The sequence below is a fragment of the Narcine bancroftii genome, chromosome 5 (assembly GCF_036971445.1).
Source record: "Narcine bancroftii isolate sNarBan1 chromosome 5, sNarBan1.hap1, whole genome shotgun sequence".
Classification (NCBI taxonomy): Eukaryota; Metazoa; Chordata; class Chondrichthyes; order Torpediniformes; family Narcinidae; genus Narcine; species Narcine bancroftii.
This window is the reverse complement of record NC_091473.1, coordinates 43,846,892-43,870,885: the sequence shown is the minus strand read 5'-3', so window position 1 is coordinate 43,870,885 and position 23,994 is coordinate 43,846,892. Positions and strand designations below refer to the sequence as shown.

The window sequence follows — 23,994 nt, the reverse complement described above, 5'->3', positions numbered from 1 at the left end:
TTCTCCCCAATGACAAATTACACCAACTAGGGGTTAGTCCAGTGTTCTTGCAAACCTTTCCCCTACGGCAAACTGCCCCCGTCTAAGGGTTAGTTCAGTGTTCCTCTAACCCTTTTTGTTCCCACACTTGTATTTAGCTCGCTCATTTTCCTTCTCCTCATGCATTATTCGTACTTCAGATTGACTTTATTTCCTACATTCTTTCTGCCAACATGACCAATCTATTAATACTTTCCTGCAGCCTGGACCTGGGCTGTTCATTCCGCCCATTTTGGTTACATCATGGCTTCAATATTTATGCCAAAGTCATTGACCTAGCCTGCAAATCAGAGTGCAGATCTCCACTTGCTAAAATCTCCTATCACTTAAACTCCAATCAACTAATATATTTTGCTTCTGTTCCAAATCCAATTTTGGGTCCAAATTCCTCAAGTCTGATAGTGATCAGTTCCCATATTTGAACTCATCAAAATTACAGTACTGCCAATGCCTTGCATGGCTCCATTACAGTTGGGTTTATAATATACATGGACTTGAGTGAGATGTCACTCAAGACAACTGAATGTGACCATTGTAATACCGATGTCCATCTTCTCCTTGATTAACAGGGCTACATTAGGCAAGGGGATTCTAAGTGATCAAATACCTCCATGCTGCTGCCCCTTTTTCTTTTTACTGCTGTGTCCTGGTTGTTCCCCACATAGGACTTCATTGACATATTATTCAAAACAAGAGATTTGGTCATTTGAATTTACATTCCATTCAAAGAGATGGAATGGTCTGTATGAGCTCATACCATGTCTCGTTTATTGCTCATTCTCTATTTATATTTTCACATATGCCACAGGATGAATAAAAGAGGGTATGGGGTGTTCCATCTGATAGGATGCAGGTTCCCTGAGTGTTTCACCACAACCCATTCTCATGGTTTTAGCTTAGAGTCCAATCCAGTGTTTCTGCTTGCCCTATCTGTGGCATTTGCCCACTGATAAAGTAGGAGGCCCATGAGGTGAACTGCCCAAGGTATGTCCTGATAGAAGTTTGGGATGGACATGAGAGCCTCAGTTTCAAAGAGGGAGAAAGGGAAATAAAGTGTGTGAAGCTGGTTCTAGGCACTAACTACTCCCTCTCCTTGCCACACTCACACCAGTCTCTTGTGGTTAGGGAGAAATAGTTGTTTTATGAGAAGATTACAGCTCTGTGGCTGTTCTGTCCCCTGGCACCGGATCACATTAAACACATAGAAATGCTAGAGGAACTTAGCAGGTCCTGCAGCATTCACGGGAGGTAAAAATACATTACTGATGTTTCAGGCTTGATTTAAAAGGCCAGGGAAGGAGTACAGACGAACAGGCAAAAAGTGTTAATTGGATATGAATAGACCTGCAGACTCTTGTATTTCACTCCAGGATTACATTACTTTGTCTCACAATCTCCCACTCAAGAGGAGTGTGGCTCTTGTTCAGCTCTATAGCTTGCTACAAAGATATGAAATGATCCCAAGGTGTTCATGTTGGTGGTGGTGGCAGCCACAGGTATTGTCTACCAGTTTGTCCTGACTAGGTGAGGGAGGGAGGGAAACTCTGTTGTTTGAATACCACACCGCTGAATCCCAAGATGTGAAGGGAATATAAATTCAAATTTCAGTTTATCATATGCATGAATTACAATGAGAAGCTTGCCTTTGGTTTCCCCACAGCAGCAAACAAATTGAGACACCAAGCTTCATTGCTATTGTTAAGCAAGTAAAAGGGAAGCAAGACATCAAGAGGTCGTGGATTTAATTTAGACATACAGCACAGTAACAAGCCCTTCCAGCCCACAAGCCAGTGATGCCCAAATGCCCCAATTAATCTACAACCACAGCTGGTTTTTATTTGAGGGTGGGAGGAAACCAGAGCACTGGAAGGAAACCCATGCAGATACAGGGAGAATGTACAAACTTCTTACAGACAGCATTGTATTCAAACAGGAGCTTCTGTGGTTCACTGCAACCAATAGATGTAATTGGTGGTGGAGGAAAGGAGGTGAATGGGTGGAGCTCCTGTGGTTCACTACAGCCAATAGGGGGTATGACTTCTGGTCTCCAAGCCAGCTATATCTGAGCAAAGTGAAGCCATCTGCAGCTCTTGATGGACAGGGTCAAGCAACTGGAGCTGCAGTTGGATGTACTTAGGATCGTCTGAGATGCTGAGAACATCATGGATAATTATTTCACTGAGGTGGTCACACCCAAGAGACAGCTGTCATACAGATGGTTGGCCACCAGTAGAGGGAGTAGACAGTGCTGGGTTCTCCTGTGGCCATTCCTTCACTAACAGGAATGCAGCTTTCATGCTGCAGGGGGAAATGAATTTTCAGGGTCAAGCAGCAGCTGTCAGATTAGTGACAGTGACTGGATCTGAGACTCAAGAGGTAAGAGTGCAGGCATGCAGGATAATAGTGATAAGAGACTTGCCAGTGAGGGGGACAGACAGAAGATTCTGTGTCTGTCGGGGGATGGAAAGGAAGTTCTGTGGCTGAGTAAGAGATGCTGGGGTAGTATGTTGCCTCCTAGGTGCCTTAGTCAAGGATGTCACTGAGCAGTTTGAGGACATTTTCAAGGAGGAGGGTGAATTGCAGAGGCTGTTGTGTACATTGGTACAAATGACAGGTAGAGCAAGGGATTATATCCTGGACTACAATTATAGGCAGTTAGGTAAGGAGTTGAGAAGCAGGACCTCACGGATAGTGATCTCTGGGTTACATGTGACATGTCAATGAACTTCTCCTTCTAAAGTAGCCTCTATCCTCAAATACCTCCACCATCCAGGCCATGCCCTGTCCACTCTGTTATCATTGGGAAAAAGGTACAAGAGCCTAAAGATGAGCACTCAACGGGACAAGGACAAATTCTTCCCCGTTGCCATCAGATTCCTGAATAATCAATGTACCAAAAACAGTGCCTTACTTTGTGTGCACTATTATTTATTTTTTAAATGTTGCAAGATGGTTATAATATGAATGTTTGCACCATGATGCTGCCACAAAACATTGAATTTCATGACTTGTCATTGACAATAAATTCTGATTCTTCTTTCCCCTGTCACCTTTCTCCCAGATTTCTCTTCCCTTTCCCCCCATCTCATTTCATAGAACCAAAATCTATTCTCACCTCTTTTATCATATCCATTCAACACCTTTTGTTGGTCTGCACTCCTCACCTCGCCAGGCTTCAGTTTTTATTCTGACACCTTACTGTTCTTTGCTTATACCTTGAAGAAAGGCTCAGGCCCAGAATGTCAGTAATGGTTACTGCGAGACCGGCTCTTCCTCCAGTATTTCAGTGTGTTTTTATCAGGGAAGAGGTGACATGTTCAAGAGGGCTGGGTTGTACTTGAACCAGAGAAGGACCAGCATTTTGGCAGGCAGGTTCACTTATGCTGCAAGGGTGGGTTTAACCCAATTGGCAGGGGGTGGGATCATATGCAGGTCAGAGTTAGGTGAGAGGGTAGATGTTTAAATAGAGGATGGAAAAGAGAAAATGCAGGGAATGAGGAAGGACTGTTGGTTTAAATTATGCCTTTTTTAATGCTGGAGACTTGTTGGGCAAGATGGATGAACTTGGGGCAAGGATAAACGTGACTGGTTATGAAAGGGGCAAGATTGGCAGCTCCACATTCCAGGCTACAGTTGCTTCATGAAAATTAGGTGGGGGAAAAAGAGGAGGGGAATTACATTTTTGGTTCAGGAGGATATCAAAGCAATGGTTAGAGGTGTCATTACAGATAGGTCAGCTAATGAACCTACTGTATATGGGTGGAGCTGAGAAACAAGAAAGGTATTGTTGGGAGTGTACTACTGTCCCCCAAATAGTCAATGAGAATTAGAGGAGAATATATGCCAGAAAATTACTGCCGGCTATAGGTCAAAGAAGGTTGTCATAGTAGGGAATTTTAAAGTTTCCAAATATTTAAAGGGGAAAATCTTTGTGTGAAAGGCAAAATTTGTCAAATGTGTTCAGGAAATTGTCCTCTGGCAATGTGTAGAGTGTCCTGCAAGGGAGATGGCAATGCTTGATCTAGTCTTGGGAAATTGGGAAGAATAAATGGATGAAGTGTTTTTGGATGAACCTGTGGCCAATGTTCTATTAAGTTTATGGATAAATTTGGCACATCACTGCAAGTTAAAATTTGGAATTGGGGCAAGGCTGACTTTGAAGGTACAAGACAAGAAGTAGCTCATGTTAATAGGAAAAGGTTGTTCGAAGGAAAGGGAATGTTAGGAAAATGGGATGTCCTTAAAAGTGTGTTGACAAGAGTCCAGGACCTGCAGGTTTCTCCAAGAGGAAAGGGTCAGACTTCTAACCAAAGAGAAGCTTGGATGATGAGGGAAATTCAGGTTCAAGAGTCAGGAGAAGGCTTGGGCAGATATACCATAAGCAGCTTGGATCAAGTGTTACCTGTAAGAGTTTCAGGAACTGAAGAGCAAGCTTAAAAGGAAATCAGGAGGTAAAAAGGGGGCAGATAACATTAACAATAATCCAAGAGATTTTGTAAGTACATAAAGGAATAACAAAAGAAAATAGGACCATTCTGGAATCAATATAGTCAACTCTGGAGCCACAGGGGATGGATAAGGCCCTTAACACTTCTGTGTTTTACTGTGGATAAAAATGAGGACTGGGAAACTTGGGTCAGTCAAAGGTGATGGTCATGAGATCAGTCAGTATTACAGTCGAGGAGCTGAAGGCCCTGATGCACATGTAGGTAGATACATCATCTCAGCCTGATCAGATCTATCAAAGGACACCGTGGTAAGCACGGAGGAAATTGCAGATGCCTTAGCTGTGATTTAACAGTCATCATTATGTACAGGTGAGGTGCCAGAAAACTGGAGGGTGGCAAATGTTGTGACTCTATTCAAAAAGCAGGAAAATAAACTTAACATCTGTGTTTGGCAAGTTACTAGAGAATATTCTGAGGGAGAAGATTTATGTGCACTTGGGTGGACAAGGCATTCAGTAAGATTCTGCATGGTAAGCTGTTCTGGAAGTTTAGATTGCAGGGGATTTAAGGAAAGATGACAAAATGGAGGGAAAATTGGTGTTGGTGAGGCCTCATTTGGATATTGTTTTCAATTTTGGTCACTGTGCTGCAGGAAAGATGTTTTTAAGTTGGAGAGGGTGCAGAGAAGATTTACAAGGATGTACCCAAGACTAGAGGTGTGGCCTGAGCTATAGGGAGAGAGCAGGCGAGGGCTTTTATCCTTAGAGCACAAGAGAATGAGGGGTGATCTAGTAGCGATATACAAAATTATGAGAGAACTATATCATGTAAATGCAGAGATAGGGGAAATCAATAACCGGAGAACATAGTTTTAAAATGAGGGATGTGAGATTGAACAGGAACTTGAGGCATAACTGTTTTATATAAAGGGTAGTGGGGGTTTGGAATGGGCTGCCAGAATAGGTGATTGAGGCAGGTTTTATTGCAAAGTTTATGAGAAAACTGAATGACTTCATGAATAAGATGCGCTTTGAGGAATACGAAGCAAATACAGGCAGATGGGACAAGAGTGGGTGGGACATTTTGGTCAGATTGGGCAGGTTGGGCTGAAGGGCTTATTTCCTCACTGTATGACTGCCAAATGATGTGCAAATAGCTGACACAAAATTCTTGGACAGCTTCCTAATGCAAATGTGGAACAATGTCCCTGCACCCACACCCCCATCCTCCACTTTAGTATGCAGAAGCTTGGTTTCTTTCTGAAGTGGGCAATGCAGTGGTTAGCATTCTTCAACAGACAAGATGAAAAGTTCATCCTTGGCATTGCACTGTGCACAGAATCTAAACCCTCCAGCATCTGTAGATGAGCATGGAGCTCACATCTGGATTATACAAAATGCCAAGGTTGCAAATAACCTGATTTTGCTCAAATAGCAAACTAGAAAAAGAATGGAAATGTACTTGGGTGGCATTATTAAGCTTTGAGCATTGATTATAATGATTACGGGCTTAATTATAAGTAGACATGCATGAAAAATGACGCAGACAACTCTTTATCATTGAACACTGAAACTTTTAGAACTTCTCAATGATCAAAAGTGGAAGCCAGTAGTGAGGTGAAGCTACGACCATACCCACAGTTGAAATGAAGTACAATTATATTGGCAAAAGTTCTGAATAAAATCTGGCAATTGAGCAGACAGCTTTTCAGTCAGTTTGTTATTAAAGCCGCAGGGAGAAGTTAAACTTCCTTGTGCAAATTGACACGAATGTTGCTGAATATTTTCCCCAGGGCTTCATAGAAGGGGTCACAAAAGGTGTGAATGCACAAGGAAAAGATTCTATTGATGCATTGGATCTCGATCAGGTAGCTCTTGATGCAGGGCACAATAGCCCAGATGTGACAGAAGGAGAGACATGCAAAGTAGAACCCCCAGATCAGTGACAGGGGGACCCCAAAGAGAGCAGAGAGTATTCGGTAGCACCAATATTTGGAGACAGTGAAGACTGTGAAGCTGGTTTTCCACACACCGTCAAAGCTGTAGGTCCCCTCAGGCTCTGCAATCACGTCTTCGAAGTCCACCTGTGGGACATAACCAAAGTCATACTTCAGGCCTCCATTCATGTCAGAGAACCACCCTTCATCCTTCTTTATTCTATGAAAGGATGAAGAGAATGCATACATGGTTGTATTCCAGTGATGTTTGGTTACAGCTAAAATGTCAGGTTTTCTCAACAAAGTTTCTCACTACACCTCGGTACAGGTGGCAATAAACTTGAATGTTTATTTGTGGGTACACAGTGTGAAATTCTTAGGAGTGGAAACTTTCTTGGGAAATTGGAGAATACTTGATTCTAGTTCTCTGCTAGTCAAATTATGTTTTGTGCAGTTTAAAATTTCAGGAGGGGTTGGAAGGGCATTGTAATCACAGATTAAAACAGAAGCCAAACTGTGTCTAAACTGCCATACAATAAGATCAAAGCTGATAATTTAAGACCATAAGACATAAAAGCAGAAATAGGATATTTAGCCCATCAAGTCTGCCCTGCCATTTAATCATGATCAGATCCATTTTGGCACTCATCCCCACTCCCTGCTCTCCTCCCAATACATTTTGATGCCCTGGCTAATCAAGAACCTATCAATCTCTGCCTTAAATACATCCAGTGACTTGACTTCCACAACCACCTGTGGCCACAGATTCCACAGATTTACCACCCTCTGGATGAAGAAATTCCTCTGCATATCTGTTCAAAGTAGATGCCCTTCAATCCTGAAGTTGTACCCTCTTGTACCATTGGGGAAACAACCCTTCATCAAATGTGCACTAAGCCCACATTTTCCTAATATCTAAAGATCTGGTGATCTCGGTCTTGAATATATTTAGCTACCATTTTCTCCACCACCCTTTGGGTGAATGGAGAATTACAAAGTTTCACTGTCTTCGGGGTGAATAATTTTCATCTCATCTCTGCTCTGTATGACTGAGTCCTTATTCTGGGAGAGTGTGATGATGTACATATAGAGAAATTGTTTCCTCTGGTTGTGGAATCTGTCAAGGCAACATAATCAAATTAAACATAAGCTATTAAATAGAACCATAGAACTCTACAGCAGAGAAAACAGTCCATTCTGCCCTTCTAGTCTCTACTGATCATTACTCTACTAGCCCATTATCCTGCTCCCATCCTATTCCATAATCCTCCAGACCGCTCCCATCCATGTATCTATCCAATTTTAAAACTTAAGATTAGGCGTGCATTCACCACAACAGATGGCAGCTCATTCCACACTCCCACCACTCTCTGATTGAAGAACTTTCCCCCTAACCTTTCCCCTGTCAGCTTCAAACTATGACTTCTTGTATTTATCTCACTCAATCTAAATGGAAAAAGATTACTTGCATCAACTCTGTCAATACCTCTCATAATCTTGTAAACCTCCATCAAATCTCCCCTCATTCTTCTTTGCTCCAAGGAATAAAGTCCTAACCCATTTAATCTTTCCCTGAAATTCAACTCCTGAAGACCTAGCAACATCCTAGTAAATCTTCTCTGTACTCTTTCAATCTTATTGATATCCTTCCTCTAGTTAGGCACCCAGAACTGCACAGAATATTCCAAATTTGGCCTCTTAAACAACTTCAACATAACATCTCAACTCCTGTACTCAATAATTTATGTAGGTTAAGATCCCAAAATCTTCCTTTACAGCCCTGTCCACCTGTGACACCACCTTCAGGAAACAATGTACCTGTATCCTCATATCTTTTTGCTCCCCCACACTCCTCAGTGCCCTACCATTTACTGTGTACATCTTATCTTGGTTTTCACTTCCAAAATGCAACACTTCACACGACTGCATCTACCATTTTTCAGCCCATTCTCCCAGTTGGTTCAAATCCTTCTGCAAGCTTTGAAAGACTTCCTTGCAGTCCACGCTTCCCAACGTTTTGTCATCAGCAAACTTGCTGATCCAATTTACCACATTATAATCCAGATCATTGATATAAACCACAAAACAACAATGGTCCCAACACAGATCCCTGAGGCACACCAAGAGTCACAGGCCTCCAGTCTGAGAAACAACCATCCACTACCACTCTTTGTTTTCTCCAACACAGCCAATTTCAAATCCAGTTTTCAACTTTTCCATGGATACGTAGTGTCTTAACCTTTTGAACTAACCTTGCATGTGGGACCTTGTCAAAAGCTTTATTAAAGTCCATGTAGACAACATCCACAGTCTTTCCTTCATCGACTTTCTTGGTAAACTCTGAAAAACTCTACAAGATTCATTAAACACGACCTATCATGCACAAAGCCATGCTGACTGTCCTGAATCAGCCCATGGCTATCCAAATAGCTATATATCCTATCTCTCAGAACTCCTTCCAATAATTTACCTACTACTGATGTCAGACTTACCAGCCTATAATTACATGGTTTATTTTTGGAGGTTTTTTTAAAAAAAAAACAATGGGACAACATGAGCTACCCTCCAATCCTCTGGCATATCTCCCGTGGCATTTTAGCTATATCTGCCAGGGCCCCTGCAATTTCTACACTAGTCTCCCTCAAGACCCAAGTGATTTATCTAACTTTATTTACTGTAAGGCAGTAATCCTTCCTCCTTAATCTTCTGTTTGTTTTCCTTCCTTCCTCATACACTATGCCAGTTTCCTGATTAAACACTAATGCAAAAAAAAACTGTTTAAGATCTCCCCTATTGTGTGAGGCTCCACACATAGATGACCACTCCGATCCTCTAAGGCACACACGTCAAACTCAGGTCCACGGGCCAGATATAATTATATTTGGCCTGCAAGATCATATCAAATATGTATTAAAGTTGGCCCGCTGGCCGCCGCGCCAGTATAGCGCATGCACAGTTAATACTACAAATCCCAGAATGCTTTGCAAATGCGTTGGCGCCAGCCCGCTAATCGCCCCCACCTCCTCTCTTTACTTTCATTAGCATCTGCGACCTGTCGCCCAACTCACATGTAATAAACCCCTTACGAAAAATGGCCAAACCAAAGAGAAAACAGGACCTTTCAAGACAGGTGGGAGGCATTTTAAAAGACAAACCTGTTGGTCAATGAAGCAAGTTGTTTTTTTTTTGACTTGTTGGCTTGTGAAAAAAAAATACATTTAAAAGGAGCTTAAAGGCTATAGAGAAATATTATTTATTGAATATTTTATTTCTCATTTGTTAATGCTTCTTCTGGGAAAGAGTTTAACCAAAACTATTATTAAACATTTATTTTAATAAGAAAAAGTTTAACATTACATATGTTGAAAGAAGAGAAAACATGCAGATGTTGTTGAAAATTTTCAATAAATATTTAGTTTGCCCCACGACTTAGTCCAAGTTTTTAATTTTGGTCCTCTGTGAATTTGAGTTTGACAGCCCTGCTCTAAGGGATCAATTTTGTCCCTTACTACCCTTTTACCTTTAATATACTTGTAGGAGCTCTTCAGGTTTACCTTCATATTATCTGCCAAAGCAGCCTCATGTCTTCTTTTTGCCTTCCTGATTTCCTTATTGAATATTTTCTTGCATTTTCTATACTCTTCAAGAACCTCATTACCTCCCTCTTCTTCTTAACCAGATCACCAATATCCTTTGAAAACCAGGGTTCCCTATAACTGTTAATTTTATCTTTAATCCTGACAGTAACATGCAAGCTCTGCACTCTCAAAATTTCACCTTTGAAAGCCATCCACTTACCGAACACCCTTGCCAGAAAACAACATGTCCCAATCCATTCTTCCTAGATCCTTTCTTATTTCCACAAAATGTGCCTTCCTCCAATTTAGAGTTTCAACATGAGAAACAGACTTATCTTTTTCCACAGTTAACTTGAAGCTAATAACATTATGGTCACTGGATCCAAAATGTTCACCCACACATACTTCTGTCACCTGACCTGTCTTGTTCCATAATAAGAAATCAAGTACTGTATCCTCTCTCATTGATACCTCTATATATTGATTTAGATAGCTTTCCTGAATACGTTTCACAAACTCCAAGCCATCCAGCCCTTTTACAGTATGGGAGTCCCAGTCAATATATGGAAAGTTAAAAATCTCCAACTATCACAACTTTCTGTTTCTTACATCGGTCTGCTATCTCTCTATATATTTTCTCATCCAATTCTCTGACTATTGGGCTGTCTATAAATTATCAGTGTGATCATTATCTTTCCCATTCCTCAACTCCACCCACTGGCATCTATAGACAAACCCTCTTGGCTGTCCTGACTCTGCACAGCTGAGATATTTTCCCTGATTAACAATGCCACTCCTCCCCCTCTATCACATCTGAAACAACAGAACCCCGGAACATGGATCTGCTAATCCTGCCTTTTCTGTAATCAAGTCTCACTAATAGCAATAATGTCACAATCCCACAGGTCAATCCATGCCCTAAACTTGTCAGTCTTTCCAACAATACTCCTTGCATTGAAATAAATTTTCTATCATGTACAAACCTTTGATTTCAGTCTATAAATGCAGTCCTTGCATGACCTTTATCCTCCTCCTTCTCTCCAACTGCTCTAACATACTGGTACCCCTTACCCTGCAAATCTCATTTAAACCCATCGGGGTGAGACTAACAAACCTACCCACAAGGATAGTAATTCCCCTTCCAGTTCAGTTGCAATTTGTCTCATTGGTACAAATCCCATCTTCCCTAGAACAGAGCCCAGTGATCTAGAAACCTGAAGCCCTTCCTACTACATCATGTTGTCAGCCACATATTAAGCTGCATTATCTTCCTATTTCTGACCTCTTGAGCATGTGGCATGGGAAGCAATCCTGAGATCACTACCCTGGAGGTCGTCCTCTTCAACCTAGTGCCTAACTCCCTGAACTCTTCTTGAAGGACCTCCTCACCCTTCTTATTTGTCATTGGTTCCTACATGGATCATGTCATCTGGCTGATCACCCTCCCACCCAAGAATGTTGTGAACTCAATCTGAGATATTCTGTACCCTGGCACCAGGGAGGCGACATACCATCCGGGATTCATAATCTCCTCCACAGAACCTCTCATCTGTCTTCCTAACTATGAAAACTACAGATCACCTCTTTTTACCCCTTCCCTTCTTAGCCACAGTACCAGACTTCGTGCCACAGACCTGATTCTCATGGCTTGTACCCGGAGGTTAACCGTCTCAACAATATCCAAAATTGTATACTTGTTTTTCAGGGGAACACCCACGCTCTGCCTGCCTGCCTGCCTGTTCCCTCTCCCTCTCCTAACTGTAACCCATCTACCCTCGTCCTGTCTCCTCAGGATAATAGTGAAATCAGCAACTAAACAGGGAGCTAAAAGTTAACAGTATGTCCCCCAAAGGCTGTGGGTGCTGGGAACTGCTTGGAGTTATTAACAAGACTGAAATTCAACAACTTTTATTAATTGATCAAATAAAAGACCAAGGAAACAACATGGAGGGGTCAAATGAGCTCCTGCTGTTGTGATCTCAGATTGCAGGACCACGTAACAGTAAAATATGCAATGTTATTTCTGCCTTGCTAATCAGAGGGAAAGCAGAGATTCTTATTTTTGTTTAAAAGCAGAGTGGTGTCACTATCATACATCCAAATCAGCAAGAGCTTCAAAGTTCCCTCAGACTTGAGAGAAACTTGATACCATCTGCAGTAACAGCTTCTGCATTAGCCATTATCACAGTCCATTTAGTTGCAGTATGCCACTTTAAAAGTTTAACTAACAGTAACACCCTTGGATGATGTGTGAATGGAATGGGCTGCTGGAGGAGGTGGTTGAGGCCGGTATTGTTGCAATGGATACCTGGATAGGATAGGTTCAGAGGGATGTGGGACAAATGCTGGCAGGTGGGACATTTTGGTCATCGTAGGCAGGCTTGTCTGAAGGACCTGTTTCCATGCTGTGTGACTCTGTGACTAAGCTGTAAAATTATACTGAGAAGATTCTACTCTGAGTATCATCCCACCCAAAATCAAACTCAGTTTCGAAGGTGTGAGAACTCATCGCTCATGAAATTTGAAGACTCCCATTCATTCCAAGCATGTACAGGTGTTCATTTAGCTATTCACTGGGAATAGGATTAAGAGAGCAGGAGCACTGTGTCATGGGTGGGATGAGATCAGGAAGGACAGAAGGAGGGATGGGAATGAAGATGGGTAAAGATGAGCTCGGAGCTGGAGGCAGCCTTCAGGCCAAGGGAGGGACAGGATGTTCCCAGTTTTAGAAACCAAAAGTCCATTAAGTCATTGGTGTTTCTGCTGAAGGTGAGGGAGGAGAAAAAGGAGGCATATTTTGCAGGGAAGAAGTTGGGAAATAGCTCTGCCTTCCAAGGTGACCCAGGAACATGGAGCAGACCTGGCAGGTAACTCTGGCCTGGGTGCTTCATGTGGCTGAACTGATTGACCATCATATCTAATCATGAAGGTGACCAAAGGAATGACTCAAGGTGTTTGGGGAATAGGAGGAGGGGGCAGGATGGAATGGTGAAAGGGGGCCACTCAATGCAATTGTTTTAATTGCCTGGACCATTCGCAGCTCCCTGGAATAACGGGAACAAATTCCGAAGCTGAAGCGAGGTGACCTTCTCCAAGTAAAAACGAAAAGGATGTGGAATTCTTTCAGCTTAATGGAGAATGTCTCACGCACTCAAAGCATAATGTCCAGTCTGTAATACAAGCTGGCCCTCTCTAGACAGTCTGCTTTACTGAGGAAGCACTGAACTGTTGGCTTTTAATTGAGACCTTAAAATAAGATCCAATCTCTCAGCGATATATAATAGATCCCTTCGTACTCCTTGCAGAAGAGCTGGAGTGTTCTCCCATTGGCTTGAGAAATGTTTATTTCTTAACCAATGCCATCAAAATTCACTGCACGCCTGCTGTGTTCCTTTTCACTGATGTATTTCCTACATATTCTCAGTGGCTAAATCTCATGCATATTTTCAGAGATACACAATAAATGTAGGAATCTCAAAATGACTGTCAATTTCTCTCCATGACCTTGCTGAGTCTCTCCAGCCTCCCATTTGATCAATACCACGATAGCTGTGCAGTATTTTGGCAAGTTTGAGGTTCTTGGATACAAGTTCACTTTTTTCCTTTATTACTTTGTGCAAGGGAAAGCAATCAGAGAACACCATTTTGGCCCCCTTAGGACTCTGCTCCATTTATGGGCCCCCTTCAGTGTAAAACAGTCTGGTTTATTTGGGTTCTTCCATACTTCTCTCCTACCAACGACGTGAAAAACAAAAAAAAATTTACAGGTTTTCAGTCCAGAACCCTTAAATGTGCTGTGGCCCCTGTTGAGAATGGCTGACCTAGATCCTGGACTGAATAGTCATGCTCCAGCTGATATCTGTGACTTCTCTCTCACTCCAGCAGCCTTTGTCCCTTCCCCATCTCAGTCGGGCTTCAGTGGTGAGGTGGCCAGTGGGGAAAGGCGAGGCAGAGAGGAAGTGACCTACTCTCCCACTATCTGCATTCACAAGTGTCTGGGTCAAGTGGTACAGACCAAATTATGCAACTTTGGCAAGGTGTAAAAGAAAAAACATAATTGATGGCCCCTCTCAAAAGTCACCACAGACAATTAAGAATCTGTGCCTGTAATATTGCTACATTCTATAATTAATTGTGTGGATTTGACCGCTGAAAATTAATGCAAGAGCATTCAAGTGATCAAAACAGATTCATAAGCGACAAGTCGCTTCATTGCCAATGTTATTTAATCATTTCTGGAGATAAAAGAGTTGGAATTTATTGCCCATCATTGATTACCCTTGGGCAGCACATCGGCACACCTAGTACTGCGGTTCAGCCTTGCTGCTCCACTGACACAGGGTAGATCCTACTTTCCGCTGCACATTCCATGCCTGGTTCAGTTTAGACCATAAGATATAGGAGCAGAAATAGACTATTTAGCCTGACATTTTCACATGCAGCCCCACTGCCCGGCCTTTTCCCCATAACCTTTGATGCCCTGATTAATCAAAAACTTATCAATCTCTGCCTTAAATACAAAACTCCCTGTGGCAAAAAAAAATCCACAGATTCACCACCCTCTGGCTAAAGAAATTTCTCTGCATCTCTAGTCTAAATGGACACATAGGTGAATAGAGCCAGAAGAATTGCTAGAAGGTACAAGGTATAAGGTACACCTTGAAGAACCAAGGCCCACATATTGGTTATGTATATTTACCTCCGAAGGTCGCTGCAATTCCTGCCGAGTTCCTCCAGCATTTCTATGTTTTTACTACCATCACAGATCTGCAGACTTTCGCGTTTCTTACCTCTGGGCAAGTTATATTGCAGTTTTGGTGTTCCTCCAATTTAAGCTTTAGTCCATACTCTGGATCTACAATTTGGAGTTCTGGAAACACCAGAGGCTGCAGATGCTGTAATCTGGTACAACATTGAATCTGCTGGAGGAACTCAGCAGGTCTTGATGAAAGGTTCCAAACCGAAACATCAAACATTCTTTTCTCCCACTGATGCTTCTTGACCAGCTGAGTCCCTCCAACAGATTGCTCCAGATTCCTGCATCTGCAGTCTTCTGTGCATCTTCAGTCAGTAGGCCAAGAAGCATTTGTTGGGAAGGGGGCAGTTAAACTGTTGCCCTTTGGGTTCAGACATTGTGTCATGGCTAAGAGTATGGAGTTTTCCATCAGCGGGGAGACTCCACACGGAAGTGTTCGCTGAGGTACAACCACGGACCCAGGAGAGACTGAGGTTACTGGAAGCTGAGCTAAAATAATCTGCTGGAGGAACAATAACCCAGCAGGTTAGCCAAAGTTTAGCCACAGAGCCAATCTTTATTTTAAACTTACAAGCAAAGATTGGTGGGCAGAATTACTCACTTTGCATATTTTCAGAGATACACAATAAATGTAGGAATCTCAAAATGACTGTCAATTTCTCTCCATGACCTTGCTGAGTCTCTCCAGCCTCCCATTTGGTCAATACCACGATAGCTGTGCAGTATTTTGGCAAGTTTGAGGTTCTTGGATACAAGTTCGCTTTTTTCCTTTATTACTTTGTGCAAGGGAAAGCAATCAGAGAACACCATTTTGGCCCCCTTAGGACTCTGCTCCATTTATGGGCCCCCTTCAGTGTAAAACAGTCTGGTTTATTTGGGTTCTTCCATACTTCTCTCCTACCAACGACGTGAAAAACAAAAAAAAATTTACAGGTTTTCAGTCCAGAACCCTTAAATGTGCTGTGGCCCCTGTTGAGAATGGCTGACCTAGATCCTGCTCTCTTGGTCCCAACACAAAAGTATCAACCATTCTTTGTCTCCCACTGGTGCTGCTGAGTTCCTCCAGCAGACTGGGGATTTTTTTTGTGTGATCCCAAGGCCGTCTGTTGCTATGCCACACAAACATCAGCAAAAGTGCTGAGCCTCTGCTCCAGAAACAGCAAATCCATTGGATTCATCCCACCCTCCTGGGCACTACGGATTCCCTTGGCTCACTGCTGCAGTGCTGGCCTGTGCAGAGAGCGTGTGAGTGAAACATTCCATCAGTGCAAGCGACATTCTATAGAGAGCTCCACCGACTGTCAGCCACTGCTTCTGTTTATTGATTTGCCTTAGCAAATACCAACCTACCCTACCTTACACCCAGACCCTCATTGCAGAAAGCCCCACTGAGAGAAAAGTGATACAAAGTCTGGAGGTCTGGATGTATTTTTAATCATTCTTGACTTTAAGCACTATTTAGCATGGCTAAGGTGCAGGAGTCATATCTCAAGAAACATGAAAATGGACACCAAATAGTCTTCTGGAGGAACTCAGCGAGTCAAAGGAACAGTCGACATTTCAGACCAGAACCCTTCATCGAGGCTAAGAGTGCAGGAGAGAGCTAGCTGGTACAATGTGTACAGGGTGGGAGGGGTTAGATAGGGGTCAATGGGGATTGGTAACCCAGGGAAGAGTGAAGGATGACAGACAGAAGCAGTTGACTGGCAGGTGCCAAACAAAGCAAGAGAAGGACAAGCATTTAAAAAAAGGGAAACAGGTAGAGGAAGGTGAGTCACACAGGGTGGACCAGAGTGAAATCACCACAAGACCACAACATGTAAGCAGAAATAGAGTATCCAGCCCATCAAGTCTGCCCTGCCATTTAATCATAGACTGATCCATTTTCCCACTCAGTCCCATTGTTTGTCTGTCTCCTCACAACCCTGGCTAATCACAAACTTATCAAACTCTCTCTTAAATAGACCCAATGATTTGGCCTCCACAACTGCATGTGCCAACAAATTCCAAGGATTCACCACCCTCTGACTAAAGAAATTCCTCTGCATCTCTGTTGGGTGGACACCTTTCAATCCTGAAGTTATGCCCTCTTGACCTCACCTGAACTCACCCACCATGGGAAACCAATCTTCCTACATCTCTTTCAACTCTATCCATGGGGGAGGGAGTGGGCGGGGGAGGGGGGAAGGGGAGGGGGGAGAGGGAGGAAGAGGGGAGAGGAAAGAGAACTCACCTTTGGTGGGGGGGGGAGAGAGGGAGAGAAAAAACCCCACCTTTGGGGGGAAGAGAGAGAGAGAGAGAAAAAACCCCACCTTTGGGGGGGAAGAGAGAGAGAGAGAAAAAACCCCACCTTTGGGGGGGGGGAGAGAGAGAGAGAGAGGAGAGAAAAAAACCCACCTTTGAGGAAGGAGAGACAGAGAGGGAGAGAAAAACCCCACCTGGGGGGGGAGAGAGAGGGAGAGAAAAAAACCCACCTTTGCGGGGGGGAGAGAGAGAGAGGGAGAGAAAAAACCCCACCTTTGGGGGGGGAGAGAGAGAGATGAAGATAAAAAAAAACACCTTTGGGGGGGAAGAGAGAGAGGAGGAAAAAACCCCACCTTTGGGGAGGGGGAGAGAGAGGGAGAGAAAAAACCCACCTTTGCGGGGGGGGGGGGAAGAGAGAGAGAGGGGGAGAGAAAAAACCCCACCTTTGGGGAGGAGAGAGAGAGGGAGAGAAAAAAACCCAACTTGGGGGGGAGAGAGAGAGAGGGAGAGAAAAAACCCCACCTTTGGGGGGGAGAGAGAGAGATGAAGATAAAAAAAACCACCTTTGGGGGGGGGGGAAGAGAGAGAGGAGGAAAAAACCCCACCTTTGGGGAGGGGGAGAGAGAGGGAGAGAAAAAACCCCACCTTTGGGGGGGTAAGAGAGAGAGGGAGAGAAAATATCCCACCTTTTAGGAGGGAGAGAGAGACGGAGAGAAAAAAACACCACCTTTGGGGGGGGGAAGAGAGAGAGAGGGAGGGAGAGAAAAAACCCCACCTTTGGGGGGGGGGGGAAAGAGAGAGAGAGAGGAAAAAAAACACCACCTTTGGGGGGGAAGAGAGAGAGAGAGGGAGAGAAAAAACCCACCTTTGGGGGGGAGAGAGAGAGGGAGAGAAAAAACCCACCTGGGGGGGGAAGAGAGAGAGAGAGGTGGAGAGAAAAAAACCCACTTTTGGCGGGGAGAGAGAGAGAGGAGAGAAAAAACCCACCTTTGAGGAGGGAGAGACAGAGAAGGAGAGAAAAACCCCACCTGGGGGGGGGGAGAGAGAGGGAGACAAAAAAAAACACCTTTTGGGGGGAAAGAGAGAGGGAGAGAAAAAAAAACACCTTTGCGGGGGGGGGGGATAGAGAGAGAGGGAGAGAAAAAACCCCACCTTTGGGGAGGGGAGAGAGAGAGAGAGGGAGAGAAAAAAACCCACCTTTGGGGGGGGAGAGAGAGAGGGAGGGAGAGAAAAGCCCCACCTTTGGGGGGAGAGAGAGAGAGAGAGGAAAAAAAACCCCACCTTTGGGGGGGGAGAGAGAGAGGGAGGGAGAGAAAAGCCCCACCTTTGGGGGGAGAGAGAGAGAGAGGAAAAAAAAACCCCACCTTTGGGGGGGGGAAGAGAGAGAGGGAGAGAAAAAACCCCACCTTTGGGGGGGGAAAGAGGGAGAGGGAGAGAAAATATCCCACCTTTTAGGGGGGAGAGAGAGAGACGGAGAGAAAAAAGCACCACCTTTGGGGGGGAAGAGAGAGAGGGAGGGAGAGAAAAAACCCCACCTTTGTGGGGGGGGAGAAGAGAGAGAGAGAGAGAGAGAGAGAGAGAGAGAGAAAAAAAAACACCACCTTTGGGGGGGGAGAGAGAGGGAGCGAAAAAAACCCCACCTTTTGGGGGGGGAAGAGAGAGAGAGGGAGAGGAAAAAACCCCACCTTTGGGGGGGGAGAGAGAGAGAGGGAGAGAAAAAAACCCACTTTTGGGGGGGGAGAGAGAGGGAGATAAAAAAACCCACTTTTGTGGGGGGGATAGAGAGGGAGGAAGAGACAAAATCCCACCTTGGGGGAGGGAGAGAGAGAGAGGGAGAGAAAAGAAACCACCTTTGGGGGGGATAAAGAGAGAGGGAGGGAGAGTAAAAACCCCACCTTTTGGGGGGGGAGAGAGAGAGAGGGAGAGAAAAAACACCACCTTTGGGGGGGGGAGAGAGAGAGGGAGAGAAAAAACCCCACCTTCGGGGGGGAGAGAGAGAGAGGGAGAGAAAAAACCACCGGGGGGGGAGAGATGGAGAGAAAAAACCCACCTTTGGGGGGGGAGAGAGAGGGAGAGAGAAAAAACCCCACCTGCGCGGGGGGGAGAAAGTGTGCGTGGAGGGAGAAACATTTGTGAGTGTGCAAGAGTGTGAGGCAGTGACTGCGCGTGCACGCGAGAGCATGTGTGTGCAGGCATGCACTTGTGTGAAAGTGTGTATTTGTGTGTGGAAGGGGTGTGCTGAAGGGTGTGCACAGAAAAATATGGAATGTTATAATTGAGTTCAAAATGAACTCATTGATCCTATTTGGAGATCTCAAATGTTTATTTTGCTTCTCGCCTCATCAGCACAATGCCAGCCTGATGAGTATTTCAAACAGATGGAAAGTGGCAGCTGTCCAGCAGCTATAGTGGGGTTGTGGGGGTGGGGTGGGGGGAGAAAGAGGATGGGGGTTGGGTACAACCAGCCAGAAATCCGTTCCCCGTTTTTAACAATGGTTTTGATGACATATCAAAGTTTGATGATAGTCCAAACTAGGTGCCAATGTAATCTGTGAGGAAGATGCAAAGAGTTTTCAGGAGAATGTGGACAGATTATATGAAAGGACAAGGCAAGTAGAGTATGACATGGAAAACTATAAGACCATCCACTATGTAGGAAAACAGAAAGGGAGAGTATTTTTAAAGTGAGAGTTCAAAAGGAGTTAGTCAGAGGGATCTGGTTGTCAGAGAAAATTAACATGCATGTACAGCAAGCAATTAGGAGGACCAGCATTATGTTGGCAATTATTTCAAGAGGATACAAGTACTAGAATAAAGACATCTTGCTGTGGTTATGTACAACCCTGGTGAGGCCACAAAAGCTTGCACAGAGGAGTAAGCACAGTCCTTGGAGAAATTGCAAACTCCACAGGCAGATTAAGGGGTCCCATGGTGTTTCTCGTGGAGGATGTAATACTGCTCACTGAGGATTCAATCATGCTCCTTCTGTATTCTCAAAGAACAGTGTTTAACTTGTGCCAGAGGACCTGTGCAAGATCCACAATCTTGTCCTTTCCAGACACAGATAGAATATAGGAAGAGGAGCAAGTCTATTAAGTCAGTTCTGTTATTCCTGAAGATCATAGCTGAGCAGAATCTTAACTTCATGACCTGTTTTGCTTATGCTAACCTTGGCAATCTGCTTGATCCTCAGTTAAAATGATGTGGTCCCCACCTTCTTGTTCATCCACAGGATCCAGCAGGTTTGAAATGGGCAATTTGGAGAAAGAGTGGAGTTTGAGTAGATTAAGTAAATCCCTGATTTGTTACGTCCAACCATTGGTTTCCACCCGGGCAGGTCAAGTGAAAAACAACCCCTTGAAGTGTTTGTAAGCAAACAAATATTTAGCAACTTTGTGGCACAAGGCACACGAATGGAATTATAGAAATAACACAGAACAATTTTCTCTTCACAAAAGCACAAAAAACACACTAGCAGAAAAACTTGGGCCAATATTTAATAGCTGAAAAATAAATTGAGAGACTTCCTTCAAACTTCTGACTGCTTATCTCAGCAGGAAATGTTTCTGTTTTCAATTTACAGCAATTTGTACATTTCATCAACCATTCATGACAATGTGCTTGGATTAGCTGTATTAATGAAGATTTCCAACCTGACTTTCTATTGAGTATCTAACCATTCAATGTCTCCCAGTTCATCCTCAGAGACATATCACTACATTCTCCAACTTGCTATCCTTGTGCAGTTAGTTATGTTCTTGTGAGATTAGATACAATATACTGTGCATCAGCACACATGAAGGGCAAAGAAAGGGAAGCTGGAGAGAAATGGTCAGCCAATGTTTCAGGTCAGGAGTCTCTAAAAGGGGTCCCAATCCAAAACATTGACCAACCATTTCTACCCATGGATGCTGTCTGACTTGCTGAGTCCTTCCAGGTTCTCTTTGCTTGCTAAAGATTCAAGCGTCTGCTGTTCTTGTGTGTCTCTGTTACTTGTCTCTGGGTCAAACCCCACTTCATTGATATGAACAGAATGACAGCGAAATGGTTTTTCAATGTTGCTCTAGAAGGATCGCTTTGCATGAGATGTGAACCCATTCCCTTTATAGCTGCAGGTAAAAGATACCATGGATTGAGGGGATAAGGATTGGGAGAGTTCCCTAATGTCCTGGACAACATCTACCTTCAGGGGAAAAAAAAACCGAACAAATTAAATGCTAATTTCCTGCGATAGAATCATATTAACCTTGTTTCTGTTGATTGTCAAAGGCCAGGAAACATCTCAGGATGTCAAGGACTCACTGTATAGTTTTTTTTTGTTTTATGCTGAGTTTGCAAAACTTCTTTTCTTAAGCATCTCACCTTCCATTTTCAGACACATGGAGGATAAACTTTGAAGATTTTGCTTCGCGAATGAGTTTTGAATCGCAATCCGTACGACACTTAAATGCAACTCAACGCCGAGTCCTTACATTCATAACAGGAGCACGACAGGATAAATATAGAGTGGTTGTCAGCACATCGAGGCTCGGGATACTTAATGCAAAAATGATTACACTCCCCCCCCCCCCCCCAAGAAAGATCGGGGTGGTGGGATACAGTGATGGACTTCAGAAATTGAACTAAACTTTCAGGTTGAATATCGAATGAAATATATAATGCAGCGCTATTAAATGACATTTACATTCAAGACTGCAGACACGCCTGTCAGTTAATAGCACTGCATTAGATATTTAAAACATACACGGGTTTAGCTTTATTTCTAAAGGTCATTCCGGTCCCCCTTCCCCCCCGGTACGAGAAACAAGCTTCCACGCCGTGCAGGTTACAAAAGCGCTTCCTACCTTGACCACATCCTCGTTGATGCGGTTGGGGTCGCGGTTTACCAGGTCAATCTCTTTCGTGATGCCGCCTTTGAGCTTCGGCTCGGCGCTGTTGGGTTTCGTCTCAGCCATGCCTCGCTCGAACTCTCCCCGCCGCTTGAAGTGGCTGAAGGGTTCCCGTCAAATCGACGTCAAGTTCAAATGTCCCTGGGTGGCGAAGGGGAGGAAAAGGTCGGTGGTAGGAAGCGCTGCCGAGGATATCTCCAAAAGAACCCCCCCCCCCCCACCCCCACTCACTCTCTCTCTCTCTCTCTGTCTCCAGCACCAAGTGTCGGCCCCACCCGGAATGTCAATCTGCAACCAAACTCCTCGGAGACCTGCAGCCCCGCCGTCCCACCAGTCCGTCCGTGGCATCCCGACTCCCTGTTTTAATACTTCGACAAGGGGAGAAGGAACATCACCCTCAATTAAACGCAAAATAGCCCACCTCAGCACCCCCCCCCCCCCAAAAAAAAAACAACGAACTCTTTGGATTAGAACAGAGGGGGATGTTGGAATTGCTTTGACTTTAAACATAAACAAGGAAGTATCACACAAAGACCACGTTTGAGAAATTACTTTTCCCCATTAACAATAGTCATTGTCCAGGGATGCAAGTTCGTCTGGACTCTCGCTTGTACTTCCAACCGAGTGTCCTGCTGGCGTGAATGTGGCTCAGACCCTTCCCCTCCATCTACTCTTCCCACTGCCCCGGTAAAGCAGCCAACGTCCTAAAAGACTCATCCCACCTTGGCCATACACTCTGCACCCTCCTCCCGTTGGAAGAAGATTCGCGAGAGTGCGGTCACGCACCTCTGGATTCAAGGACAGTTTCCGCTGTTATCAGACGAACGAACAAAAGTATGTTCCCTTCGCTCTGTTGGAACACATCTCTTTCAGTACCCCTACTGTTCACCTGTTGTATGCGTTGGTGGTGGGCTGTTTGCAGAACCAACATTGTACCGTGGTACACGTGACGATAAACTTGATCAAATTGCATTGTGTTTCCTCTATGTTGGAGAAACCAGGTGTGGATTGGCTGCCTTCTTAACAGAGCAAATTTAGTCAGTCAGTGGTTCTCAACCATTTTCTTTCCACTCCCATGCCACTTTAAGTAGGGTGCTCTGTGATTAATAAAGGATTGCTTAAGGTGGTATGGGAAGGGAAAGATGAGAATCACTGCTGTAGACCCAATGGCTACTGAAATATTTTGCTTGAGAAAAATTTGTCATTGGCCCATTTCCTTTGGAGCTATGAAACCATGCACATAACAAGTCAATTAAGTACAATTAAAACAGTGGGTTTCAGTCATTTTCTTTTCACCCACATACCACCTTAAGCAATCCCTTACTAATCACAGAGCATTGATGGCATAGGGAATACTTAAAGTAATATGTGAGTGGAAAGAAAAAGGTTGAGAACCACTGGTGTAGGTCTTAGAGCAGTTCACAGTATTCCTGATGTCATCTCACTAGGGATTCTTGTGCTTAACCACCCTTCTCCCCTTTTCCTGTCTCTGAAATCTCTCTACAGATGCTGCTTTACCCACTGAGAGTTTCTAGCATTTTATGTTTTCATTTCCAATTGTATCCCAATACTTTGTGATATGAGGAGCATTACTGCCTGTTTTTAAAAAATCAGAGGTATCTCCCTTTTGTTCATGGTTAACATAATGGTTAGCACAACATTATTACTGCGCTAGCATTCAATGTTCAAATCTAGTGCTGTTTGTAAAGAGTTTGCATGTTCTTCCTGTTACCTGCATGGGGTTTTACCAGGTGCTCTGGTTTCCTCCCACCCTCCAAAATGTAAGAGGCACAGAATGAGTTTCATGGGCCGAAAAAGGCCTTCTACTGTGTTGTGTTGTTAACCTGTCCAGTCTTTCATGTGGATTGATGGCACTGTTTTTTTTTAATAAGACACATCAAATATACACTTCTGTACACACTGCAGAAAAGATCCCTGATGTATAGTACTACACAACTAAACCATCCAAGGCCAAGTCACAGGTGACACAAGGCAGAGAGCAAACATACACAACTTCCAATCAAAGAACCTTTGACACTCTCACCATCAGTATGAAGCAGTGAGGTTGACTGGTGCCCTATGTCTCCAGGTGTGAAGGTGATTG

At 44.0% G+C, this 23,994-nt stretch overlaps 1 protein-coding gene across 1 annotated transcript; it reads right to left on the bottom strand.

Annotated features, from left to right (window-relative positions):
- Positions 1 to 1,764: 1,764 nt before the first annotated feature.
- cav3 (caveolin 3) lies at positions 1,765 to 22,109 on the bottom strand. Its single transcript, XM_069937289.1, has 2 exons — positions 21,846 to 22,109; positions 1,765 to 6,570 (listed from the first exon to the last, which is right to left on the bottom strand). Exons 1-2 carry the CDS (start codon positions 21,954 to 21,956, stop codon positions 6,229 to 6,231), a joined length of 453 nt encoding a protein of 150 aa, XP_069793390.1. The 5' UTR covers positions 21,957 to 22,109; the 3' UTR covers positions 1,765 to 6,228.
- Between the last annotated feature and the right edge of the window lie 1,885 nt (positions 22,110 to 23,994).

Bases quoted from the DNA above. Each gene is read 5' to 3' on its own strand.
- cav3 (XM_069937289.1), bottom strand. From the start codon at position 21,956: ATGGCTGAGACGAAACCCAACAGCGCCGAGCCGAAGCTCAAAGGCGGC. The intron at 6,571-21,845 runs GTAGGAAGCGCT...TATGTCCCACAG, and splicing joins TCAACGAGGATGTGGTCAAG to GTGGACTTCGAAGACGTGAT.